Source organism: Ictalurus punctatus, chromosome 26 (genome assembly GCF_001660625.3).
Source record: "Ictalurus punctatus breed USDA103 chromosome 26, Coco_2.0, whole genome shotgun sequence".
Classification (NCBI taxonomy): Eukaryota; Metazoa; Chordata; class Actinopteri; order Siluriformes; family Ictaluridae; genus Ictalurus; species Ictalurus punctatus.
In genome coordinates, this window is record NC_030441.2 from 14,972,588 (window position 1) to 15,000,279 (window position 27,692).

At 38.8% G+C, this 27,692-nt stretch overlaps 1 protein-coding gene across 2 annotated transcripts in view; it reads right to left on the minus strand.

Moving 5' to 3' along the window:
• Positions 1-1,235: 1,235 nt before the first annotated feature.
• The window catches only part of cnnm2b (cyclin and CBS domain divalent metal cation transport mediator 2b), a 33,101-nt gene continuing 6,644 nt past the window's right edge, over positions 1,236-27,692 (minus strand). The window contains exons 2-8 of one of the 2 annotated variants that reach the window (XM_017456863.3): positions 11,109-11,252; positions 10,678-10,815; positions 8,056-8,225; positions 7,570-7,663; positions 6,211-6,273; positions 4,963-5,141; positions 1,236-3,080 (exon numbers count right to left, since the gene is read on the minus strand). In XM_017456863.3, the coding sequence (XP_017312352.1) occupies positions 2,868-3,080; positions 4,963-5,141; positions 6,211-6,273; positions 7,570-7,663; positions 8,056-8,225; positions 10,678-10,815; positions 11,109-11,252 (1,001 nt within the window). In that variant the 3' untranslated portion in view covers positions 1,236-2,867. The remainder of the gene's footprint in view (positions 3,081-4,962; positions 5,142-6,210; positions 6,274-7,569; positions 7,664-8,055; positions 8,226-10,677; positions 10,816-11,108; positions 11,253-27,692) is intronic. The other variant, XM_017456865.3, reaches the window with a different exon arrangement.

Consider the following 27,692-nt stretch of genomic DNA (forward strand, 5'->3'; position numbering starts at 1 on the left):
ATATATATATATATATATATATATATATATATATATATATATATATATATATACACACACACACACACACACACACACACACACACACACACACACACACACACTCACTCACTCAGATAAACAACCGTGATTTTTATTGTGTATGTTTCCTCATCCCACCGAAATTCATTTCTGGTTACGCCACTGCCAGCACAACACATCACGTGCTTCCGAATCGTTTTTAGATGCAGATATTATTGTACACTTTTTAGTAGTGTGTCTAATGTTTTCATAGAATATACAGACATCTGTACTGACGGGTTACCAAAAAAAAAAAAATTTCAGTGGCATCATCTTAAAGAATCTTTTCCGGTGCCTTATAGGAGCTTATAGTCCTTTAGGAATACAATATACCAAATGCACGGTTACTTACAACTCCTCTATTTGTATATCCGGTAGCCACGGCTCAGAGTTTGGATGAGATTTTATTAGTTCCACATATAGCATTATCCCACCTAAAAACGATGACTTCGCAGTACACAGACGTTGATTTTAACCCGCATTTCAGTCCATGGTCAAGCCAGCTGCAATAGAAACGGGAGTGCACTTATATTAAATATATTTTTACTCTTTAATTTTATTTATTTATTTGACTATTTTTTCTTTTTCTTTGGAAAGACATATTTCTTCTTGAAGGTGATGCAAATGTAATACCTGGACAGAGAATATACATGACCACACAATAGTAGTTTAAAAAAAAAATATTGTTTTTATTATGAGGCACATTGTAAGTTAACTGGTCATTTATTTACGATTTTTTTGGGGAAAAAATTCTGGACCCTGTTTGGAAAAACTTGAGTCGACTTGAAAATAGTTTGAAATAACCATTCTATGATAACCATGAAGAAGAGCCACTGCATAAATGTCTTATCAGCTCTAGCCCTTTTCATTTACAAAGCAGATTTATTTATTTTTTTTGCCATTATCATTAAATGCTACCCATTTTATACTGAGCACTCAGTTCTTCATCTTTCATCATGGACATTAGTGTAATGAATTTAAAAGATAGCTAATGTTGTAACTTCAAAATACAAGCACAGACCTCTCGATCACCGTAGGTAACCATCAAAGCAATTAGGAACCACCCGCTAAAATCGCACCCTTTTCAGAGTTGGCAACTTAAGTCCAAAAGTTACATCAGTATTCACACAGAGAAAGTCACTCACACTCAGAGATGGGCTACGCACATGCTTAAGTTCTGGGCTCGCCATTCAGATTATGCAAATCACCTGCGTTTTATTTCAAGTCTCAGGGGCTGCAGGATTTTTAGTTGAATAAAAACATGGGTTTCTCAGTAGCATTTATACCACCACATTTACACACAAGCACTTGCCTTTAAACCCACAAAAAAAAAAAAAATCAGGGATAGAAAATGTGGACTGAAGAAGGAAATGGCATTATTCTTTGTAGTCCAGTGCCAGTGCAAAAGCAAGAGACAACTGCATGGATAGTTCTAGTAATGATTAACACATTTAACACCGCAACTTGGTTTAACTTAACAGCATGGCCTCCACCCTCATTATTCAGCAGCTTATAAAACAGCACTTGATCCAGCAAGAAAAAAATGCCCTTGAGTTCGGAATCGCACGTAACTAAGACACACCACTATTTTCCACAAACTCGCACGTGCACAACTCTCACGTGAATTCTGAATAGCTCTTAAGTCCAGAGTTACATCTGAGGTTGGAATACCTATTATACGTGCGTAACACGACTCCGAATACGGCCCATACGCATAGTAGTATGAAACCTTTTTTCCTTTGTATATATTCATATGGCAGATGCATGCAATTATTCACCTGTTCAAACCTAAACTTTGGTCATAAGTAGGTCGTATTAAGGAGAATCGGATGCTCTAAAGTGACATGTTTCAGGCAAGCAGGTAGTGAAGGAGTGCTTACAGGGGACCAATACATATTTGAGCGACACAGTGAATGCATACAAATATACCTACTGTTTACAATAAACTGAATTTAATCAATAAATCATCTTTTTAAATAGAAATATGGTTCATTGCACTTGTTAAAAATTAATATGATTCTTTAAGGCAATACTGTGATTCTTTTTTTTTTAAAAAGGTGTAAAATGTACTGTACCATATGCCTGATTTAGAATAGTAAAAATAACAATATCTGTAATATACATACATGTAAAAGACCCTCACCAATACACATACAGTAATGTATTTGTAACTACTGTATGTATATACTGTAGCATGTGCACTGCATCACATTAACACTCTCAAAGGCACATGGACTCGCAACATATACAGTACACACATTACATTGAATTTTACAAAGGTGTGTTCTTGGCATGTGCCTGTAGTTACATGCACACATACATATATACAGTAGACATATAAAATAAATAAATACAGGAGGAAAATATGTTATTGGTAAGCGGTTCATGGTTTCCTTCAAATTGGTATTTGGCACAGTCTTTGACTCACCATATTACAACATCAGCCTGATGAAGATGTAGAAAGTAGTCCATTTGACTTGTGGTCCTCCTCTATCCTGGAATCCTTCCTGGCACCTTAAAGGGGACAGTCAAGGTGTATGTTCAGGGCCTTGTGACAGATGGGGGAGGGTGTCCAAACTCCAAACTCTTTGGTCTGGTGGACAGGCACACGGCAGGGTGTTTGGAACTGAACTGGCTGTTCCAGTCCTGTTATTGGGTCCAAAAACCCAGACGCTGTTTTAGCAGTCCGTTGTGGTTTTGCGTCCAGTTGTTACAGGGGGTGGCAGAGGCAACTCAGAAGGTGAAAAAAAAACATAAGCAGCTTCCTTTTTCACCCTTTTGTAAACCCCTAACCACCCCGCTGGGGGCTAGACGGTACCCTCATTGTGCACCATGTGGTTCGCCTTTTTGTGGGCAACACAGTTCTGTGTCTGGTTAAGCAGAATGCCCGTCTCGTCGGCCACGCTGTCATGCAGCTCACTGAGAGTCAGTTCAATTTTGGTGTACTCGCTGTCTGATGGATGTGGTGTCTTTTCCATGTGTGACGCCATCACGGCATTCTGGTACTGCTGACGGGTGACCTATGGTGTAGTGGCAAAGACATAACAGGCAATAGCATCATTGATGACAGCTAGTATACAATAAACAATAACACTGTGAGCACAAACCGTGGACTGATTGATATCCCATTATTCAAACAGATGTGCTGGAGTCACTTTGGACATTCATACACATACAGTACAAGCGACCAGTCAGTTCTTGAAGCTGATGTGTTCCAAGCAGGAAAAATGGGCAAGCATAAGGATCTGAGCGGCTTTGAAGGGCCAAATTGTGATGGCTAGATGACTGGGTCAGAGTATCTCCAAATAAACAGGTCTTGTTGGGTGTTCCTGGTATGCAGTGGGTAGTACCTACCAAAAGTGGTCCAAGGAAGGACAAGCGGTGAACCAGTGACAGGGTCATGGACGCGCAAGGCTCACTGATGTGTGGGGCGAGCGAAGGCTAGCCCATGTGGTCCGATCCCACAGAAGAGCTACCGTAGCACAAATTTCTTGAAAAGTTAATGCTGGCTGTGATGGCAGAACACACAGTACATCACAACTATCTGTGTATGGGGCCGCGTAGCCGCAGACCAGTCAGAGTGCCCATGCTGACCCCGTCCAACTCTGAAAGTGCCTACAAAGGCCAGGTGAGCATTAGAGCACCATGGAGCAATGGATGAAGGTAGCCTTCTGTGGATGGCCGGGTGCATGTGTGTAGCTTACCTGGGGAAGAGATGGCACCAGGATGCACTATGGGAAGAAGGCAAACCATTGGAGGCAGTGTAATGCTCTGGGTAACATTTCTGCTGGGTAACCTTGGTCCTGGCATTCATCTGGATGTTACTTTGACATGTACCACCTACCTAAACACTGGTAGACCTTCATGGCAACGGTATTCCATAATGGCAGTGGCCTCTTTCAGCAAGATAATGCATCATGCCATACTGCAAAAACGATTTAGGAATGGTTTGAGGACTGTGATTCCCCAGATCTCAATCCAAACGAGCATCTGTGGGATGTGCTGGACAAACAAGTCCAATCCATGGAGGCCCCACCTCGCAACTTCAGAGGTCTTGTGTAGTCCATGCATCGACATGTCAGACCTGTTTTGATGGCACAAGCGTGACCTGCACAATATTAGGCAGGTGGTTGTAATGTTATGGCTGATCAGTGTACATACATACAGTAAACAAGCAAAAGCCTAGAGATAAACAGGCCACTGATCTAACAGCAAAAACAAGAACAGACCCTCATTTGTCCTGTTTAGAATGTAATATTCAAACAGAAAAGTTCTCGTTGCCTTTGACCAGAAGACCTTTTTTTAAATTTGTAAATGAAAGCAAGTCAAACGTGACACCAACAGCATCAATGGGGATCCTTCCACCACTTATTAGTAATTTGTAGGCCTGAAATACCCTTAAATTATACTTTCAAAATGGAAGCTATTGAAGAAAAACTTTCACAGTAAAGATAACCTCAGACAGACACATGGACGGACAAACAGATGGACCCATGGTAAAAATCTTAGATAGGCAGAAAAATCGGCCTTGAGTTCCTGAACGTGAATATAACATCGCTGTTTGACACGGAAATTAAGCTAGTGAAGAAAACCTATTTTACACATTTGACCTTGCTATGACCTTCACCCTGTTTGGATAAATTTCAAAATCTAATCACTTCACCTGCTGGTTACATTGATAATTCCATATGAATCCTATAAACATTCAACCACTTGTTCTTGAGATATCGTACTAACAAGAATCAAGCCTGGACAACCTGAAAACATAATGCCTTTCAGTCCTGGAGATATATATATATTAAAAAAAAGAAATGTTTTGTTTAAAAAGTACTGTGTGATGTCTGGCGATAGTTTATGCAACTTTCACATACGGTAATACAATGCCTGCCTTTATCTATTCACCTTGACATAAAGAAGGTCTGTGATGGCTCGAACTGTGTAATCTGGTGCGTAGATCTGCAGAAAGGAGTTGAGCTGGTTGTTGCTGTTGCCCAGTGGGGGATTAATAGCTTCATTGCGGTCACTCCGGTTCAGTGAGTCAGAGTGGTTCAGTCCATATGGCCGAGGAGGAGACTTGTTCTCTGAAACAAGAAAAGGAATATAGGTAATATAGGACTTGAATTAGGACCGTGAGCTGAATTACAGGGCATACTTCAAAACAGGATTTTACTCCAAAACACAGGTGTAGGAATTACATTTTTTTAAGACACCCTTACGCTACAATGCGACATGCAGTGGTAAGCACAAGAGCCGTACACGTGATTGATTTTTCATGGAAACAATGACCAACCATTGCAATGTAAAGAAATGTTTGAAGGGCAGTCACAGAAGGGGTTGGTGAGGAGGTCGGTGTTTTAAAGTGGTGGCAACAGCTGGATAAAGACTGATAAAAAAGACCTTACAACCCTGAAAGAGAGGACTAGTCCTGTTTTAATTAAACACAGCTTATTTTTTCCACTTCTTAAAGGGGGCCGGTCTACAAACACACACACACACACACTTACTTTTCTTAGCCTCTCGTGCTCAAACACATACACACGCACATGCTCAATCACGGGTAGTGTTAATGGCGCAGTTTGCTTGGAATGTATGTAATCCACGTTTGGATGTCTGAGTATTGCGCCCGTCCCCGGTCTGAGGGGCCCCCGCACGCCACATATTGGGTCAGAGTGTGTGGATGGGGTCAGACTGTGTGTGTGTGTGTGTGTGATGGGATCAGTGTATGTGTGTGAATGGGGGGAGGCCATGGTTATTTTTCCAAGTCTGGCAAAATCAGTGGGAGGGATACTACGAATTTATGGTATGAGAACATGGAAGTACAGAAAGGAGGTGGGGGTGTTCAACTGGGTCATTTTTCACTCTTGTTAAACAGTGAAAAACATCAAATCTGATAAGAATGAACTGCTTTCTGGCACGGATAACACAAAAATGAATATTTAAAATAGATTTTAAGCCCCCCAGACATGTGCTTCAGTGTTTTGTTTTTGGCTCGCATTGAACAGTATGCATGTTTGTAAGTTAATCTCTCGTTACATCGGCATGCGTCGAGTAACATGCGCATTCGTTGCCATTGTGAGATATTCTTGCCATGCAACCAAAATGAAGCCAGGGAACTAACAGGTCAGAGTGAAACATTACCAATACCAGTACCTGGAGGTACTCCAACTGATTCTGACCTCTTGACCACACAAATGCGAGAAAGGGAAAGAGAAACTAAACAGAGAGAGGATAAAAGCAATAAACACAAGAAAATCAGAAGAAGAAACTCATTACAGTGAGCTGGAAAGACAAGGTGGCTTCTGATCATCAGATGAGTCAGATCCAAACCACCAGAGACAGAAAACAATGTTCTGGTGACCAGAATCATCTACAGTTGTGCAGCCAATATCTGATATGTTTTGACAAGAAAAAAATAGTACATACATCCATAAAATGCAGTTCCAACATCCAACCAACAGAGGTCACATAACTCCTGCACCATATTTCTCTCTGGTCAATGGACCAGTCCCAAAGACCACCCTTTTTTTCTGGTTTTGTGTGCGTGTTCATGTGACTTCCGGTTAAGTGTTTAATTGTGTCCCATTTCTCAAAGCACTGTGTGTAAGACCACAGCAAATGCACACTAACCACACTCCTTGTACGCTAAGTATATATCCCAGAATCCTATTAAGAGAAAAGATGTTTGTGTTTTAAACACGGCTCAGTGGCATGTATCCCAGTGACAGCATTATAATAATAGGTGATAGAGTTATTACACCCACACACTCATAGTTGAATATAGTGTTTCAGTATTTGTCTTATGGAACCATTAAAGGTTATATCCAGACTTCTATTTCTACTGTAGATACTGAGCATAGATTTATTTATTTATTTATTTTACAATTGTTGAATTAAAATGTCTTGTATCACAGTGCTAATGTTGATATGGTGAAGTTTTCTGTAAGGGGACTTATTGAAACCTTCAGGATTTTTCAGGGGGAACCCACAGAGATTCTACAAATGATCGGGTTTCTTAATCAGAACGGGTTGCTTTATTGGAAGCTAAGAACCTTTATTTATCCAGCCTACCTTCAAAGAACCCATGACAAACCCTTTTATGATAAGATTATTCCATTAAACAATGATTATGACTCTTTGTGGTGACAGAGCCACAAGGAAAACATTATCATTGTCACTGATTATTTTTTACTATCAGTGCACCGTTGATTGGATTCAATAATCCAAAATCACAGGTGTGAGCTCTCAGGATGGGGCCTGTGTTTTTGTGAACGAAGACACACTGTTATACCACAGGTTCCTAACACTGGTCCTGAATTACGCCCTGTTTCCTCTAACACACCTGATCCAGTATGGCTAGTACAAGAGGTTATTGCATTTTTTTTTTTAATTACACCAAATATTAAAAACATTCTCTCTGATTGAATCCTCTTGACATAGAAGGAAAACACTACAAACACCAGCTGCAATAAAATGGTCACATAATGGCAAGAAAGATTATATGTTATTTACCTGGAGAAGCAGTAAGGGCCATCGTCCCATATGATGAAAACCCTCCAGCTTCAAACTTCATCCCATCCTTCCCTGCCTCCACTTCAACTTTCCCCTGGGGGAAGAAAAAAAAAGCCAAACAATTACAATTTACTCTGGCTTACAAACATTGTGGACTTTCAAATAATGGACAATATTGCATTTTTTCCCTCAGAGTATATAGACTATAGACTGGAGAAGACTGTAATTCCTATGTATATGCTCTCTGTTGTAATAGTAGCAAAACAAAGCAAGATTTGACCCACACTTTCTTCAAACTGTGTCATTCACAAGCTTCCCACTCGAGCTATGTGTAATACTCGGGCTTGTTTACGTCTAATATGTATTGGTTTACTTTCTTCCCCCGTCCTACACTCATCATCTAGTCCCGTCGTTTTAACTTTGAATTGTCCAAAGAACCCTTGAGGGACTCTTTTTCTAAGAGTGTACACCAGTAACCCAGCTGACCTGCAGGATAAGGATGAAGTAGTCCGCAGGTCTGTTGCGGACATAGAGGTAATGTTCTGGTGCTTTCTTGTTCTTTTCATTGAACTTAAGTTCCTGGATTACATTAGGGTGCTTCAGCAACCTCAGCAAGATCTTTTCAGACATCTGATTCAGGCCAAATATTTCCACCTCTGTAAAGTAAAAAGGAGCACAAGACACATTTGTGAGACATGTCGATACCAACATCAGCACCACAGACATTTTATGATGCATGGGACATACACCAATGTTTAAATTTTTGTCTTCAACTTTTCCTGCCACAATATTTAACAGGGTCTTCATTTTTAGTAATTGAACACAGAAGATTGATCAACACTGACCAGTAATGTATTTTCCCTGCTTTAATACACATGGTTTGGTTTTAAGCAGAGAAAATAGTGTAAGTGTTAACTGCAAGAGTAGGGAATTTGCTAAAGTATTTGAAAGTCCATGTCATCATTACCAGCAATTTGGCTTTTGGTCTGAAGAACATTCATGGAAAGTAAACGCGACAACTTCACTAACCTCTGCTTTATCATCTGTTTAGCAGTATCTGAGTAATCTGGTCCTTACTTTATAATATTCTTAAGCAAGTTCAAGAGTCTATAGAAACCCTGGTTCAAGTTTTAAATAAAGGAATAGCTGAAGATATATATTTTTTCATAAGTATATATATATAAAATGTATTTCACTCTGTTCTCCCATCATTCTCATTCTGGTCCTCCAATACCTTACCTCCTTCATCACTGAGACTTCCTTCCTTGCACTCTCACCATCTCACTATTCATGGTTTTACACACAGTTCCTCTCAGAGTGAGTCTTAAACTCTCTGTTCACCACCTGCACTATCTGCTATTACCTTCAGGTCTTCTATTATCAGGGAGATCAGCTCAAGTTTTGGATTTTTCTTACATTTGCTGTCCTCTTTCTTAACCAAAAATATAGTACATACTGTTTGCAAGGAATGAAACATGTCATGGCATGCCGTTTGAGAAAAATAATCGACAATGATGTACGAGTTACTGTAACCACCGCAACATTGATTTTTTTTTTTTTTATTTCAGTGTTGATTTTCCTCTTATGCCACAACTCTCTTATTAAAGAATGGCATGTATATTTGATCCATTTATAGTTTTGCGGAAAGTTATTACTTATGCGCCATGAGTGGAAGGTGAAGGCTTCCCAGTGCAAAGAAATTAATAAGTAATGTGCAAACAAACATCCAAAGACATGAAAACAAGAAACATAAACATGAACTGTGGATACAAAGAAAAGAACATACAGGCTATAAGTGATACTGGGCCACACACGACAACAACAACCGCTAGGCTACGCTACTACGACAACTTACAACTGAAGCTTGACGGTGTGATGCTGAAAAACTGGAACGTAAATAGTGGTGCTAATAAGGCATAACGAGACACAGGTGAGAGTGATTAGTGACATGTAACATGCTGGGGCTGATGGATAGTGTAGTTCTGCACCTCTTTGGCTTAAAGAAACAGCTTTATCTATGACTGTACTGACACTGGAGCCTCTTTCCAGAAGTACTACATAAACAAAACCGTACTGAAAAATTATATACCATATCAACAATGATGCATTGTTGTTGTTGTATTTTTTTAAAAAAACCATTTACACTCAGCATATACCATACAAGTCCCTGTGTAAGTTGTTGCTATAGAAAACGGAAGAACCGCACAACCTGTGATTTGCTTTGTAGCGCTGTTATATTATATAAAATGAATCAAAGCCTTATGAATTCCACAGTGCTGCAGTATAAATGTTTGTGTAATATACATATAACTCCTCTTTCAGGTGAAATCACAGAAAGCTGATTATTTGATCTCGTCAAAAACAAAATCCAGCTGAATTTATTTGCGTTCACTGTGTAAATAACCACACCATTTATCCAAAAGTTTTGATTCTATAATTTGGACTGGAATATGTCCAGATCTGTACCAACAGCATAGCCATATAGTAAAATACTGTATGGATCAAACTGGATATCAAACACAAACAACTTATTTTCAACTTCTAAGATTGCTCATTAAATTTCATCAGTCCTTGGCTTGGAACTAAACTAACCTGCAGAACTTAGAGTAAAAATGCTAAAAATAAATAAATAAATAAAAAACATTTAGCCAATTTTAAAATGGACAACAGGATTTCGTTTAGTTCTATATTTACTTGACATCATCTATAGCCAATGTAACTGTGACTACTTTAAAATAATAATTTCGAAAAGATACATAATTGGTGACACTTAAGTTTATTTCTTCTTTCTAATCTCCTTCTTCCCTTGTTTATTTCCTTCTTAGTCAAAGTATTTGCACACGACTTCCTCAAATTAAAACTGCTTAATCTATAATATGTTCATTTATTGGAAAGAATTGTAAAATGAAGTGCACAACTGTTGGAAAAATTTAATTTTTTTAGAAGCCAGGCATTTAATAGACGGTGTATGGATATGTGTATACGTATGTCACCATGGTAAACAACACCTACCAGGCCTCACTCCTCACTCCTCTGCAGGGCTAGCATGCTAACAAACTAGTCACAAGGCACCCTGGGGGAAATCAAGCAGCCACGCAGCACACTTGCCTGTTGCTAGGAAACGCAGAGTAGCCAGTAGAAGCTGAGGTGATATTTTAACCTTCATTTCATTGTCCATGGGCTTGAAGGCCGAGAAATCCTGCTTCCTCTCCCGATGGGTGATTTTCTTTTTTGTTTTGTTGTCGGCTAATGGGGAAGTCAGGGTGAGAGGAAAGAAGGGAGGTGTTTTTTTTAGTGAAATTCCTTGATATAGAAGATCCTGATATAGATATAGGTGATTAGAACATCCTGAACATAAAAAGAAGAATGATGAAGTCTGACTTCACTTAAAAACAACACCCGAGGAAAGGAAACAACTCACATTACTTATAAATTAAAACATAGCAATATAAAAAAATTAGAAATGTTTCAACGCTTCTCACAAGAAAAATGCAAATAGAACAATATATTATATCGAGATGCTAAGAAGGTGCACTTACTGTATAAATCTGTCTCATCCAGGATTTCAGACTTGATTATTTCTTCGATGACATCCTCCAGGGTGACGATCCCAAGCACCTCATAAAAGGGATCCCCTTCCCCCTCATTGTTGACCCTTTGTACTATCGCCAGGTGCGACTTCCCTGAGAAAAGACACAACGGACTATGTTTGTTGTGACAAATGGATTTATCCCATTTATCCCAAAATTATCACATTTGAATCTACACCCACTACGATGCTTGGACCCCTTTCAGACAAGATTGTAGAGGAATCATCACGGATCGGTACATTTTCAAAAACTACATCGTTACATTCCTCTATTATCGTATATTTATAAAAGTCACAAGTCAGGATCTTTTAGCGTCAAACAGCTTCAAGGATTTTACCTAAACTGCTAGAAAATCCTCAACTTTAACAGACATGACTGTAAGAATGAGACTTAATACCCATCACTGTACTCTATCAGCTAAAACTGTTGTTAGTTAGCATGGTGTCAGCTAGCTATTAGCAGCCGTTCAGCTAGTTTTTAATCATTCTAGATATCATACGTTAACATTTGAGACATTGGGGGGTGATGCTGTTGGTAATTTTGAGGTAGAGCCCACAAAATTCACATTTATTTTGTGAATCTTTCTTGTACGTTCATACTTTTGATCATTGGAGTTGATAACATTTGGTTTGTTAGTTAGCATTATGTCAGCTGGTTATTAGCATTCAACTAGTTTTTATTATTAGAGCTCGAGTCATGCTAGCTAACATTTAATCTGGGATAAAATTTGGAATGAAATAAGGTTTGGAATAAAGCAGGTGTTAGCTAGCATAGTGTCAGCCAGCTATTAGCATTCAGCTAGTTTTTACAGATATCATGCTTGATAACATTTGAGAGGATAAATTATCAGTATCTAAAATCAGAGTGTGGTTTGAGGGAGACATATTTCTTGTACATTTAATTTAATACTTTTAAGTACATTTAAGTTGTTTTTTGTTTTTTGTTTTTTTGTTTTTTTTACTTTAACATGAGTGAAGAATTTGTAGCTAATATGGACCTAGAATTACAGTAATCTGTAAAGAGTTTGCTAGATTTCTGTTAGCTAATTTAGTGTTGTTGAGTTTAGTGCCATTGCTTTAATCTAGTTTTATGCAGGCATCAGATTCACAGATTTTTTTTTAAAAACTAATCTTCGCACCACTGGTTAAGTACTGTTCAGTACTGTATTGCACTGTACCTCTTGTTGTGGGTTTGACTGTCCTGTGGGAATATGTGTATTACAGGGTTCCTGGCATTACCTGCACTCTTGTTATGGAGTTCAAAGTCTGAGTCTGTTTCCCCAAACACTGTGGTGTTTTGTCTCTGAGCGTGTCTTGCGTTCAGAATCATTCAGGGTGGTCTCCATAACACTGCGCTACATTTAAATAACTAAAGTGTTCACTTTTTCTGCCTCTAGGACTGGTGATATTCAATACACAATCACCTAAATTCCACTGTCTGCTATTTATTTTGTCTATATAACATGAAGGTTATTCTTGAATCGTATACGAGGATATATGCATAAGCTTTTAACAAATGGGAAGACAACAGGAAGCAACTAATAATAAAGCAATCTTCCAAATAAAAGTCCTTCGTTCGCGTTCCCAAGAACTGCCTAAAAATCAAAAGAGAGGGGAAAAAAGAAACTATTTACAAATACTGTTAAAGCAAAAAACGCTAAACAAATACTTTGCCTTTTCTCAGCTTGTGATCATTTAAAAGGAATTTTCCGGAGGGCCAGGCTAATATTAGCCCTGAAATGAAGTTTCCATTCCACTTGGGCAGTATTCTCACCAAAGCCACTGCTGGCTGACGTGAGCTGTCTCAGAGCTGGCCGTTTACATGCAGATGGCCGTTTGCTGCAGTAGTAGGAAGTAGGAAGCACTTGGAGCAAATGCAGTAACAACAAACCCACATTGAGGTGCGTGCCTTGCTACTCATTCTGTGGTATCCCAGCATTTACCTCGGCCAACGACAAGTCACAATGTTGCATAATCAGTATTGCTGCGTTAAACAATGGTTCGACAAATGTAGAAAGCTTTCAACCTGAGATGGCAATGATTCCTGGGATTCACACACACTGCATCTTTTCTAAACACAAAAAATTCTGTACAACAATGAAACTTAAAAACAACAACAACAACAACAACAACAACAAAAAAACCCAAATATTGCTAGTTAAACTCCCTGAGTACTTAGCATGATCAGTCACGTCATTTGGTGCCAAAGGTTAACGCTGTTTGTAAACAATGTCCAGGTCATGCATTCTTTCAAGACCAGTCATCTAACAGCCATGTCCATGTAGAGTTAGTCAGATTGTTCCCTATGGAAATGATTAAGGGACAAATATGAGGGTTAGCTGTAAATCACACGACTAAATAACTAAAGCATGGACATATAAAGTGGCAGGGGAGGTGGGTCTGGGCCGTAGTGGAATAAAAACATGTTTGCTTAACGTAAGCCAAGGTTCCCTGGAGTACGGCTCGAAACGGCAGAGATCTCGAGCTAGCAGAGAAATCAGCTTATCCGAAAGCACAGTGTTCTCAGTGGGTTTCATTTGAACCTCAATAGATTTTAAATTGAGAGAATGTGATGTTGCTTATTAATGCAATAAACTCAGCATGTAGCTTAGGCTGAAATCAACATAGTTGCATACAGCAAGAAAAGACAGCCACACAGGACCCTTGCCCTTATTGGCCTTAACACGGCATCCCTCATAATGCTCACATTCTTTCCATTTTCTCAGCAAAATTGAATCGGCTGAGGAACAGACAGAAGGACACGAACATCTTCCGTACAAACACACCATGTTTATTCATAGTTCCTGATGTTCTATAATTAACCCAATGTCTTTTTTAAGAAGGACAGAGGGGTGCTTGTGGTGACCCCTCATGACCTCCAGGACATTAATGGACAGTAGGCAGCCTTAAAGAGACAAGGCAATGGGCAAAGTCTAAACAGAGATTTTCCATGATGCATGCCTCAAACCCTAAGCCGAAACCTGAGGCTGTGTAAACCTTCTCAGGGTCGTGGTTTAAGATCAGATTTTGCCATTCACACCAAGGGATATAAGCCTGGTGAGGGGTTTTTATAAACTGTTTATGTACTCTTGGTTTAAAACAATGCCAAAAATGGCCACCTCTATATCTATCGCTGTTTAATTTAATTCAGAATTTATTTAATAATTTGTTACAATTCATGGAGTTGGCTATTTTTCCCCAAAGCAAATTTTCCACAATTATGTTTTTTTTAATTAAAGAATGACAAGTCATACATTTTAGTTAGTTTGTCTTATCACTTACATCAGCTATAAAACGTTATCACCTCAGCAGCCTCTTTTTCTCTCTTTAAGTTAATAAGACAAAAAAAAAAAGTCCAAAAGTTCTGTCCTGAAGAATTTCCCTGAGATTGAAAACGTAAAGTTTTAGCTTCACCTCTGACTGTTTGAAAGCTGGAGACTGGAGACTCCTTCAGAAAATGGTACATAAAAACCACCTCACAGAAAACTTCACCATATCATACTTTTTTTTTCCCGCAAATCCGTGTATGTAGCTCATCTTCCCTATGGATTACCTGCTACAACAGAAATGGCACTACTGTTAGAGCTGCTGTTATAGAAAATTAATCAATCAGATTTACAGATTCAACAGTGCCTGATGTATAAATTAAACTTAAAGTTTATGTATTGTTCAGTATATTTGGCTATCAAGGTAAAATTCCAAATGAACATTACTTAACACATCAGTATTAATGGCGCTCTGATGACTCAGAGCTCTGCAACTTAAAATAAACAAGATATCATAGTGTGCTGTGTGTGGTGTATCAGGGGACTCATTATGATAATGACATTACCTCACGACCATCATATCCTGCTTGTTCCCTCTAACAGAAAATCAATGGGTCTTACTGAGAAATATCATGCATTTCCTTTCACATTTGTTCCTTTGTCATCCTCATCATCAGCCTGAACTAACAACACACAAATGACACTGATGTAATTACGTTTAAGTGATATCACTTAAATGTAGTGATAGCAACACTTCTGTATGTGAGTGCGTGAATGAGAGTGACAGGAAGCCAGACAACACAATGTGAGAAAGCACCTCAGCGCTGAGAATGTCTCCATCTCTCCCTCATCCCTTCAGAGACTCTTGCTCTTTTCCACCATTCCCAGCTTTATTTCTGGAAGGCACGTTGTCATTTTCCATAGCGAAAATTCCACTATAAATATGCACATAAGGCCACTGACAGAGCCGCTGTCTGGGACACACACTGATCATCCGTTATCAATATCTTATCTAGGGGAAATACTGAGACATTTTGAGAGCATGATGAGAAATCACTGAGAAAATACACCAAAGCTGTGTATGTGAAGAAATATATGTTAAAATATAACATACGGTGACAGAGCACTTTATTAGGAACACTATGCTAATACTTGGTAGAGCCTCCCTTTGCTCCCAAAACATTTCTTCATGGCATGGAGTCCACAAGATGTTGGAAACATTCCTTTGAGACTCTGGTCCATGTTGACATGGTGGAATCACGCCATTCCTGTAGATTTTTCAAGTGTACTTGGGCGGCTGTGGCTCAGGTGGTAGAGAGGGTTGTCCGCTAATCATATGGTTGGCGGTTCAATTCCTGACCCACATGACTCCACATGCCAAAGTGTCCTTGAGCAAGACACTGAACCCCAAGTTGCTCCCAATGGCAAGTTAGCGCCAAGATCTAAATATGGTAGCACACTGAACTGCGATTCATTTTATTACTCTGGTATTTTTAAGCCATTCTCCATTGAACTGCCGCTTAATGGATGTTTTTTGTTTTATTGCACCATTCTGAGTAAACGTTAGAGATTGTCGTTCATGAAAATCCCAGGAGATCAGCAGTTACAGAAATACTCAAAAACCAGCCCGTCTGGCACCGGCAATCATGCCACAGTCAAAATCGCTGAGATCACATTTTATTCCCACTCTAATGGTTGATATGAACATTACCTGAAGCTGCATGACTTTATACATCGCACTGCTGCCACATGATTGTTTAAATACAGTTACTGAGCACTAATTCGTCAATGTTAAAATTAATGTAGCTAAGTAAACATTGTAGTGCTTTCAAATATGGAACATAAATGTTTGGAAACATGTTATATTTTACCTAACCTCAAAAATGTATTTCTTAAAAACTACAAAATGTAATTTTGACATATAATACTCGGTATAAGTATGCCGTTTCTAATAAAGTGGCTGTTGAGTGCTTTCAGGAAAACCCTGTAATCTTTTGCTTCTTATGCAAATTCAGTCAAATCTTGGATAAAAGTCTCTGCTGAAGTAATAAATAATAAACCTGTTCCATCAATATACTATGTCCTGATCTGATGCTGAGCATACAGGAGATGGTAAACGGTCTGCACTTATATAGCGCTTTTCTCCAAAGCGCTTTACACTGTGTCTCATTCACCCATTCACACACACACTCATACACCAATGGTAGCAGAGCTGCCATGCAAGGCGCTAACTTGTCATCGGGAGCAACTTGGGGTTCAGTGTCTTGCCCAAGGACACTTTGGTATGTGGAGTCCCATGGGCCGGGAATCAAACCGCCAACCCTATGATTAGCGGACAACCCACTCTACCACCTGAGCCACACCATAGATAAAATGCTGACGTGATTTCAGATTGACTTATTTACCAGTTGGATCCACTGGCCTATATTATTTTATAATGCTTATATATTGACTTACATGACACCACTGTATGCTCATTATCTGCTGATACGTTTAGGCCAGCGGTTCTCAAAATCAGGTCTGGGGAACCCCCAGGGTCCATGAAGCATATCCAGGGTTCATTTTGGAACCCACTGTTACCAAATAAGTTATTATTGAGTTATTATAGTTATGAGGCTTGTTTGGCCTGTTTGGTTCATCACTTGAAAGAAATGGGTTTAATCCAAAACATTTTTTTTTTAAAAGAAAGAAAAACAAGAAGGTTCATAAATAATGTCAACTTTGACCTTATGTTCTGTCAATGGTCAAGTTCAGGATTAAAAAAAACTATACACTGTAACAAATATCAAGAAAATGAATGTACATGTTCGAATAATGAACTTAATATTTGAATGTTTCCAGAACTAAATCTATACCGAGGAGAGTTTTTCAATGGATTTTTTCCCCTACAGCTAAAAGAGGTCCCTGGCTGTACAAAGTTTGAGAAACCCTGGTTTTGCAAACTCGAATGATGTGTGAGATTTGCAAAAACCTATGCCACACTCAACTGATTCTTTCTTTCAGTGGTGAATCTAAACTCAAATTACTGCCCCGTTTGCAGTCCAATCAGTCCCAAGATCTAAATATGGTAGCACACTGAACTGCGATTCATTTTATTACTCTGGTATTTTTAAGACAGTGTAAAGTACAAGATATACAGGAGGTGCATTATCAGTAAGACATAAATCTACTAAAAATAACTAAAGGAACAACAGAGCTAGCGTATTTAAATCAGGTTTTTTTTTTTTAAATCATGTATTCCTACATAATAAGTACAAGGTTGTATTATTGCCATCGGCATTGTTGCACAATGTCAGAAATGCTGTGTAAATCTGATTCTGCTTTCACATAAAAGAAATACAGTGGTGCTTGAAATTTTGTGAACTCTAGCTGTTAGCTGTTAATTTGAAGGTGAAATTAGAGTCAGGTGTTTTCAATCAACGAGATGACAATCAGGTGTGTGTGAGCGCTCTGTTTTATTTAAAGAACAGGGATCTATTAAAGTCTGATCTTCTTTAAACATGTTTGTGGAAGTGTATCATGACACGAACAAAGGACAAAGGATTTCTGAGGACCTCAGAAAAAGAGTTGTTGATGCTCATCAGGCTGGAAAAGGTTACAGAACCATCTCTAAAGAGTTTGGACATCACCAGTGCACAGTCAGACAGATTGTGTACAAATGGAGGAAATTCAAGACCGTTGTTACCCTCCTCAGGAGTGCTCGACCAACAAAGATCACTCCAAGTGCAAGACATGAGGTCCATGAGGTCACAAAGAAACCGAGGGTAACTTCTAAGCAACTAAAGGCCTCTCTCACATTAGCTAATGTTAATGTTCATGCGTCCACCATCAGGAAAACACTGAACAACAATTCAGTTCAAAAACAAAAACAACTGAACAGGAAAACACTGAACAACAATCGTGTGCATGGCAGGGTTGCAAGGAGAAAGTCACTGCTCTCCAAAAAGAACATTGCTGCCCCTCTGCAGTTTGCTAAAGTTAATATGGACAAGCTAGAAAGCTATGGGAAAAATGTTTTATGGACGGATGAGACCAAAATAGAACTTTTTGGTTTAAATGAGAAGCATTATATTTGGAGAAAGGAAATCACTGCATTCCAGCATAAGAACCGTATCCCATCTGTGAAACATGATGGTGGTAGCATCATGGTTTGAGCCTGTTTTGCTGCATCTGGGCTAGGACGACTTGCAACCACTGATGGAACAATGAATTCTGAATTATTTCAGCGAATTCAAAAGGAAAATGTCAGGACATCTGTTCATGAACTAAATCTCAAGAGAAAGTCGGCCATGCAGCAAGACAAAGACCCTAAACACACAAGTCATTCTACCAAAGAATGGTTAAAGAAGAATAAATTGAATGTTTTGGAACGGCCAAGTCAAAGTCCTGACCTTAATCCAATAGAAATGTTGTGGAAGGACCTGAAGCAAGCAGTTCATGTGAGGAAACCCATCAACATCCCAGAGTTGAAGCTGTTCTGTACTGAGGAACGGGCTAAAATTCCTCCAAGCCCATGTGCAGGACTGATCAACACTTACTGAGAACATTTAGTTACAGTTATTGCTGCACAAGGGGGTCACACCAGGTACTGAAAACAAAGGTTCACATACTTTTGCCACTCACAGATATGTAATATTGTACCATTTTCCCAAATAAGTAAATGACAATGTATAATATTTTTGTTTCATTTGTTTAATTTGGTTCTTTTTATCTACTTTGTGGACTTGTGTGAAAATCTGATGATGTTTCAGGTCATATTTATGCAGAAATTTAGAAAATTCTAAAGGGTTCACAAACCCTTTTCTTTTTTTTTTATTATACCGAAGCACTTTTGATACTTAAGTATTTATAATAATAGACACCTCTTCTTAAGTAGTTTTCTAGTGGATTGAATTAACGTTTAATTGAGTAATAAAAATATATTTTTTCAGTTAAAATATATTTAATTTGGTACTGTATATACAAGACTAAAAATAAGTACCATGTAGTAATGGCTTCTTTAATTATAATTTGTTAAATAAAGAATCTCTAATCTCATTAGTCTTACAAATAAGTCAGTCAAGTTTAGCCATATTTTCATTCAACTCTGTTTAAGTGTAGAGCCTCAGAACCACCTCTTTGGAATGGCTGTTTTGTGTGTGTGTGTTTGTGTGTGTGTGTGTGTGTGTGTGTGGAAGGGGGGAGGGGGGTTGGAGAGAGAGAGAGAGAGAGAGAGAGAGAGAGAGAGAGAGAGAGAGAGAGAGAGACTGCCTGACCATAATCAATGATGCCAGCCCACAGCCAGCTGAAAAAAAGTTCTGGTTGGAAGATTTCCATGCCAGGGCATTAGGCAAGGGTTTGTGTCGCCTGTAATTTACAACACTGAGGGAAACGGGCAGAAAGACAATGTGGGTTTGGGTGTGTGTGTGTGTGTGTGTGTGATGGAGGAAAGATGGTACTGGGGCACTGGGCCTTGGGAATGCCAAGGGGGCAGTTTAGAAATCCAAGTGGGCTTTTCTGCCCCTGAATGTGCTGTCACTGAGAAGTAGTGTAGTCATGATAGATAGATAGATACATACATACATAGAAATCAGAATACAGTGTATTTCTACAACCTTGTGACGAGTGCAATCATTGCAGTCATTTTTCTTAGCTAATTAAATTACCCCCGAAATCAAAACAGGTTTTTCAGAGCTTCTTGTACCTGTCCCTTAGTCTTATGGACATGAATATAATGCTCTATCTGAAGAAAATATACAAAAATTCAGTGTTTCTCAATATTCTAGTTTTAATTTTATAGTTCTGGGACAAAATCAGAATTTTTCGATGATTCATATTTGTGCAAATCTTCATTAAATGCTCTCTAGCACCATATGCAGCCACTACGTTTACATGGACAGCAGTAATGTAATTATTGACCTTATTCTGAGTAAGACAATATTGTGATTAAGGTGTTTACATGAGTCGCTTTTAGAATACTCCTTTCATGTACCCGTTTTACACGTTATAGAACATAGAGCGATTAACGGCACACGTCATTACGTCACGCCGTCCAACGTCCCTCCAGAATTTCACGTATCAACATACAGTTTGTCTTCGTTATGGTACCGTATACAGTTTTGGGTGTTTTTATTTATTTATTTTTACGAACGCTTCAAGTGCGGTTCATTATTTGTCATGCTGTACGTGCAAAGAGACGACTGCTTGAAGCCGTGGGCTGCGTCCCAAACCGCGTACTTACCGTCTATATAGTAGCCGAGATACATGTATTTCTCCTACTACAGGCCTATAGTAGGCGAGTACGCGGTTTGGGACGCAGCCGTGTTCTCTTGTTTGCCGTCAAACGGTTGAGCGCTGCCGTGTGTGATCGTGTCCTGTCGCAAAAACTCTCACATGACTTTACTAATGTGATTAAGGTGTGTACATGTCTATAATACAAGTCGATAATGCGACTAAAACAGGAATACTCCACATGTCTTAATTCCATTTGTGTTTACTTCGAGTATGACCTTAATCGGATTAAGGTAATTAAAAAATGCTGTTTGAATGGTAGTTTCTTAATCAGAGTATCGTCTTAATCGGGTTAATAGCGGATTATTGTTGTCCATGTAAACATACTGAGTTTATCCCACCTCCAGAGGCAGGTGTTGCTCTACAGCAGCAGTACATTAGCAGCAAACATGGTTTGTTGGTGTGCTTTTGGCCATACTTGATCCCCCACAGTATTCCCTTTTTAACCATCCCTTGGTTGAGAAAAACATATTCTTCTTGAGGAGGGTAGAATTGGTGAGTTTGTGTTTATGTGACAGGCTGTTTATCAGACGTGTTTTACCAACTTGGGACTTTTCAGCGCTGGAACATGTTGTTTCCTCATTCTGAGCAGGAACGCAATTCTGTTTTTAGACAATTTCCGGGATTCTCCATCAGTTAAACTCTTCTCTGTTCTCCATATTTAGCTAACTTTCTAAGTAAATGTTAGGTTTGTTTAGATTCAGGGGTGTGGCATATCTGAAATGCGACTGGCTGCTGTTTAAGACAGTCAAGCACTTTCACACAATGTCAGCATGCAAAATTAAATCACAAGCAATTTCTTGGAGAATTTATATAATTTTACTTCCTATGCAGTGTTATATGTCCGCTAGTTTTAAGCAGATACCATGTTACAGTGAAAACTATGTTAAAGTTCTGATTTTTAATGCTATAAATATAGGATTTACATGCCACTGACATGCCATGTCAGAAGTTCACCATTCCAATGTCTCACATTACATTATCATATCTGATTCTGATACAGTTCCACCCCTCTTTATTATATATAATATAATAATAACAGCACCTTTACGGGTACTCACGATCAATAAACAGATCATAAAATGCATGTAATAATAGCAATAATCATACAATAATTATATATATAGTAACAATTAAGGGGCTAAGGACTTTCTGACCCCACTCCTTAGCAACAGAGGAACACCAGCAGTGATTGGGACCCTCAGCATTTGTTCCTGTCTCAGCATATGCCAAATCTGAAAGCAAAACACTAGGCAGTTGCTCAGATATTGCCTCACTTCCTGTTTTCAGTAGCCCTCCAAGGTTGGTAATGAACTTGAATCTTGTCTTTTAAAATCAGTTCATGTTCCTAACCATATGGGCCAAGTTTGGTGTCAATACGTAAAAGCATTTCTAAGAAATGGCTTCACTTCTTGCATGGTGTCATTGCTATCAAATTTGTTTGTGCACTATGAATAAATCATCTCAGAAAATTTCATGATGATTGTACAAAATTTGCAGGAGAAGAAAAAGAAAAACAATGGGGCAAAAAAAATCTATCCAATATGGCAGAAATTTCCAAAACAGCATGGTAGCCACTGAACTCGGCATTACACAAAGAATCGGTGGAAAGTGGAGTCATGTTCCTACAGTATGGCACATGCAATGTGGAGCTATTAATGCAACTGTATGTCCATCTTTGCCCTGTGGGTGGTGGCAGAGCGAATTGGGCATGTACACCAAATTTGCTGTGTAGGTAGCTGATACTGCCCTCTATCACTGTGCCAAATTTCATAAAGCTTGTATGAAGTGTTTTATGGGCTGCCATACACTTTTTTTAAAAATTTTTTTAAACCAAATAATAATAATAATAATAATAATAATAATGATAAGAAGAAGAAGAAGAAGAAGAAGAAGAAGAAGAAGAAGAAGAAGAAGAAGAAATTACAAACGCGTGTCTATGCACCTTCAGTGCTTGGCCCCCAAATAATACTAAAAGGAAAAAAAAGCAGTTTACATAAATATAACATTATTTTTCTAGGTGAACTGTATGGTTTCACTGATATTTAGTACAGAGAAGATTATGTTCTTCCTGGATGAGTGGTCAGTTGTACAGCTGTGAATGACTTTTCAAGACAAATTATACATATTTTGTCTTGCATTTATGCTTCACAGAGAGAAAAGACAGAATTGGCAGCAGTCTATATACATGTCTTTAATCCAGGGGTGCTTATGTCTGGTCCTGGTGATCTACCACCCTTAAGAGAATTCTTCCTACACACATGGCTCTAACAATCAAGTCCTCCTAAAATCATTGATAAACAGGGATCAGTTGTGTTAAATCAAGGTTGGATTTAAACATTACAGGGAGGTAGAGAACTAGGACTGCACTTGGTCATCCCTGTTTAATCAATTTGGTGTATAAGCAAATTCCAGCTTCCCTGGAATTCCACGTTATTTCATATTAACACCGTAATGCCATTTAGTCCAAGATGTGTTCCACCTTGACATGATCACAGACCTAAAGTCCTACATAGCCACTCTGATCTTGCTTAATTACTGCTTAATATCCCATATTAGTCCCAATGGTTTAAAGCATAACTGAGAAAATGACAATCTTGGGTTGTACCTATGAGTCCATTCCAAAGAGGTAACAGAGCTAAGCCTATGATCAAATCTGGTTTTGCCTGCCAAATAACCAAATCTGTAGAAGATTCTATTTCTTTATGTATTAATACTTCCTAGTCAGCATAATCAGTCAGGATGAGAGGGGATTACTGAATTACAAAAAATAAGCCAGTATGCAAGATTTACCGACATTCGACCAGCTAAATTATTTAGTGTGTAAACAAATACTTTATAAATACTTTAAACGAACAGAGGAGTACAAATTAACAAAATCTCCAAAATGCATGAATAAAAGCTATATCAGTCACATAAATGTTAAAAAAAAACAATATGCTACAGATTAGAAAGAAAAAGAAAGAAGTAATGGCAGATCAGACACGCTTTCTAAGGCCACTCGGGCTGCATTCACACTTTTTACTAATCGGTTTTACAGCCATTTCGTGTTGCACCAGAATCTGAGGAATGTAGGCCATTCAAAAAAAAAAAAAAGCCAACACCTTACTATAGGGCTATGAACTATGAGGGCTATAGACAGAAAGAACACGAGAGTATGACTATTTGCTGCACATTAAAAGCTAAAGCCAGGACTTGCTATAATGCTTTTTAAGAAAAGACACTTCTGCATAGATGATGCAATCAGAAATGTTACAATCTTGCTTTATGTCTCACTCTTTCTGTAGCACAAAAGATTGAAGAACTATGCAAGTGTAGGTGAGGGCAGAAAGTCTAAGCATGGAGTCATGCGGCGTTCAAAGGGGGGATCCCGCTCTAGGCACCCGGCCCTGTTCTTGCCAACATGACGCCACATAATCCTCACGCTTATTCCTGCACAAGCAAGGGTTACCAAGCGAACACTCAAACAAAACGTTGCCCTTAGAACTACTAAAAAACAGCAATCGGGGCTGATTACAGATATAGAAGGGGCGAACTGTCACTTTCCACTGAACGGACAAGAAACAATGGCTCCGGGACTATACGTAAGAATAGAGAAACGGAAAAAAGTCATCAGATAATATAGGAGTCACTGTCATTCAGCCATAACTGATACTACAGGGTTAAAGGAAAATGATGAATAAATGAATGAATGAATGAATGAATGAAGTAATTAATTAATGTACTGAAAGTGCAGAATTGCTTTTGATAAGGGAAACTATGACATACTCATGTCCTGTCTCAATTTCAGTGTTACAGACTTAGTTCTTGTCTGGTTCAGATCTTACCTCACTAGTAGAAATTTTCTTGCCATCGATCCTGTAGCTCAGGGTGTTCCTCAGGGACCAATTTTTGGCCTTCTGCTTTTTCATTATTTACATGCCACATATTATATAGCATATTATCCCATGGCATTGTTGAATTCTCAAAACTGATTGGGCAGAAGGTGCTTTATTGTTATATTGTATTGTATTGGTAGATTGTTTTGTACTGACTTGTAGGGGCGGCACCAGATCATTTTGATTGCTAGTGCTGAGGGGATGCTAAATCACTGATAGGGGGAGCTGGGCAAAACAGGTCTTGGCCATTTGATTTTAATATTTTATAATGCAATTATTTTATCACATTTTTTTATTTTATGAACTTAAACAAGCACATAGCTTACTCAATTCTTCCCAAAGATTTAAATCTATAGACAGTCATAAAACAAATATTTCAGAATTTCAGTCAAAGGGAATGTGACATCGAAAAGGACCCATAGCATTGGGGATATATTCACCAATCACTTACTATTTAAGGTTTCAAACCAGGACAATGCGGCGGTTGTTGTGGTTGATGGAAAATGCATCAATGCTGCGTTGAACATCCAGAGCCTTCGCTCTCAGGGTATTGATGGCCAAAAGTACCAAGTTGCTGTTTCGGGCATCCCCACTGTTGCTTCTCAGACATGTCTTCAAGCGTCAGAGACAGGAGAGAGATCTCTCACATGACATAGATGTCAGAGGAAGTGTCAGGGATATGCAGAGGAGTTTGTACAAGTCCTTAAATGCATCTATATGACTCCATAAGCATAGCAATTCAAAAGTGGTTTTAATAGTGGAGTGTCCTTGTTTTGATTTTTTTTCTTGGTGCAACTCTTATATTTTCTTCAGTGATGCTGTAGAACTGTGCCATGGGCAACAGGCACTGCTTACCTAAGATTGTTATGATAGTGTGAAAAGTGAGACAGCCGTAGCTGAATTTCACATCACGTGACCCCCCCACCACCACGACCAAGCAATGCCCATGTATGGCGTACAGCCATATAAACAAAAAAAGCATGTGTATTGTTGTGTAAATGTTAAATAACCATCTCCTCAAAGGAAAGCAAAAATTTCACCATATGTTTAAAATAAATAAATAAATAAATCATTTATGTGGAGCAATAGCCATACAAGTGCCTGTGTACATTGTTACTACAGAAACATGATCTGATCAATAACATGATCTTTTAACTTGAGGAAGTATCAGGGAGAAAGAACAATGTGTGATGAGAAAGAAAGTGGAAGAGATGAAAACACAGAGAGACCAACTCTCTGTAAAAAAAGAAAAAGCCAGGCAGAGCACACATCAAAGTTCGACTTTGAAATCATTGCCCTACTTGAGGCGATAACAAATTGTCTCACCTGGCACAAATTCACACAGAGCAGCCACCACAAATCACCAATTACAATACTGGCAGTGAACCAGATTGGGTTGAAAGGTCACTAGGTTCACAGGAGAGGACATCAATCCTCCGAGGAGGGGAAAAAGAAGGTTTAAAACATAAACCTCTCGTCACACACTTCAGGCTGAATCCAAGTCTCTTTGTCTTTATGTACTTTGTCTTTGTGCAGTTCAAGAACCTGTAGAACTGGGAAATGAATAAAAAGACCATGTACTCTTTCGTGTTTTATGAATGTGAGTAATACTTAGCATTATTACGAGTTATATAGTATGAGTTATTTTAAGTATATTTGCTCAGCTGATGAAAGACTTTTGTCTGAGGTGTTCTGTTGTGTACTATATATAAAGATTTCTATTCTTGAACCCAATGTGATTTTCTGCTGTTGTAGACCATCTGCCTAAAGGTTTGGTATGTTGTGCATTTTGAAAGGCTTTTCTTCTCACCATGGTTGTAAAGAGTGTTTATTTGAGTTACATTATATTTCTTGTCAGCTTCAACCAGCCTGGCGATTCTTCTCTAAACCCCTCACATCAACAAGGTGTTTCCGTCCACAGACCTGCCACTCACTGGATGTCTTTTGTGTTTCACACTATTCTGTTTCTACTCTGGAGACTGCTGTGTGTGAAAATCACAGTATATCAGCAGATGTTAAAATATTCAAACAGGCCCTTCTTGCACCAACAACCAACATGGTCAAAGACCACATTTTTTGGTTGGACACCAGTCCATTTCAGGGTGCAATGCATACACTCATTCATACCTAGGGATAATTAATGTAGCCAATCTGCCTACTTGTGTGTTTTTGTGAGAGGAAACTGGAGAACCCAGAGGAAGCCCACGTAAACACAAGGAAAACATTTAAAACTCCACACAGACACAGATTGACCCAGGAACCTTGGAGCTGTGAGGCAGCAATGCTACTCACTATGCAATTGCACAGCCCTTAGTATAGTTACATTTTAATTAATTACATTTACGACATTTGGCAGACACCCTTATCCAGAGCGACTTACAGTTATCTCATTTATACACCTGAGCAGTTTAGGGTTAAGGACCTTGGTCAAGGGCCCAACAGTGGCAGCGCTGGGATTTGAACTCACAACGTTCCGTTCAGCAGTCCAACATCTTAACCATCGAGTTACCACTGGCACATATTTAGTAGACACAGTCCCCTACAAAACTATTGGAATGGCAAGGCCATTTCATTTGTTTTTGCTGTAGACTTAAGCTATTTGGGTTTGAGATCAAAAGATGAATATGAGATGAGAGTTTTCAGCTTTTATTTCCATGTATTTATATGCAGATGTGTTAATTAGTTAGTTAGTTACAGTTACATTTATATAGTGCTTTTCTAGAGACTCAAAGCACTTTACATAGTTTTAAAAAAAAAAATGGGGGGGGGGGGGGGGGGGGCTCCTCAACCACCGTTAGTGTGTAGCATTGACGTGGATGATGCGACTGCAGCCATAGTGCGCCAGAACACCCACCACACACCAGCTATTAGTCGAGAGGATAGATTTATGTAGCCAATTCACAGATGGGGATTATTAGGGGGCCATGACAGAGAAGGGCCAATGGAGAAATTTCACCAGGACACCGGGGTTATACCCCTACTCTTTACAAGAAGGATTTTTAATGACCACAGAGAGTCAGGACCCCGGTTTAATGTCTCATCCGAAAGACAGTGCTGTTATTACAGTATAGTGTCCCCGTCACTATACTGGGGCACTAGAACCCCCACAGACCACAGGGT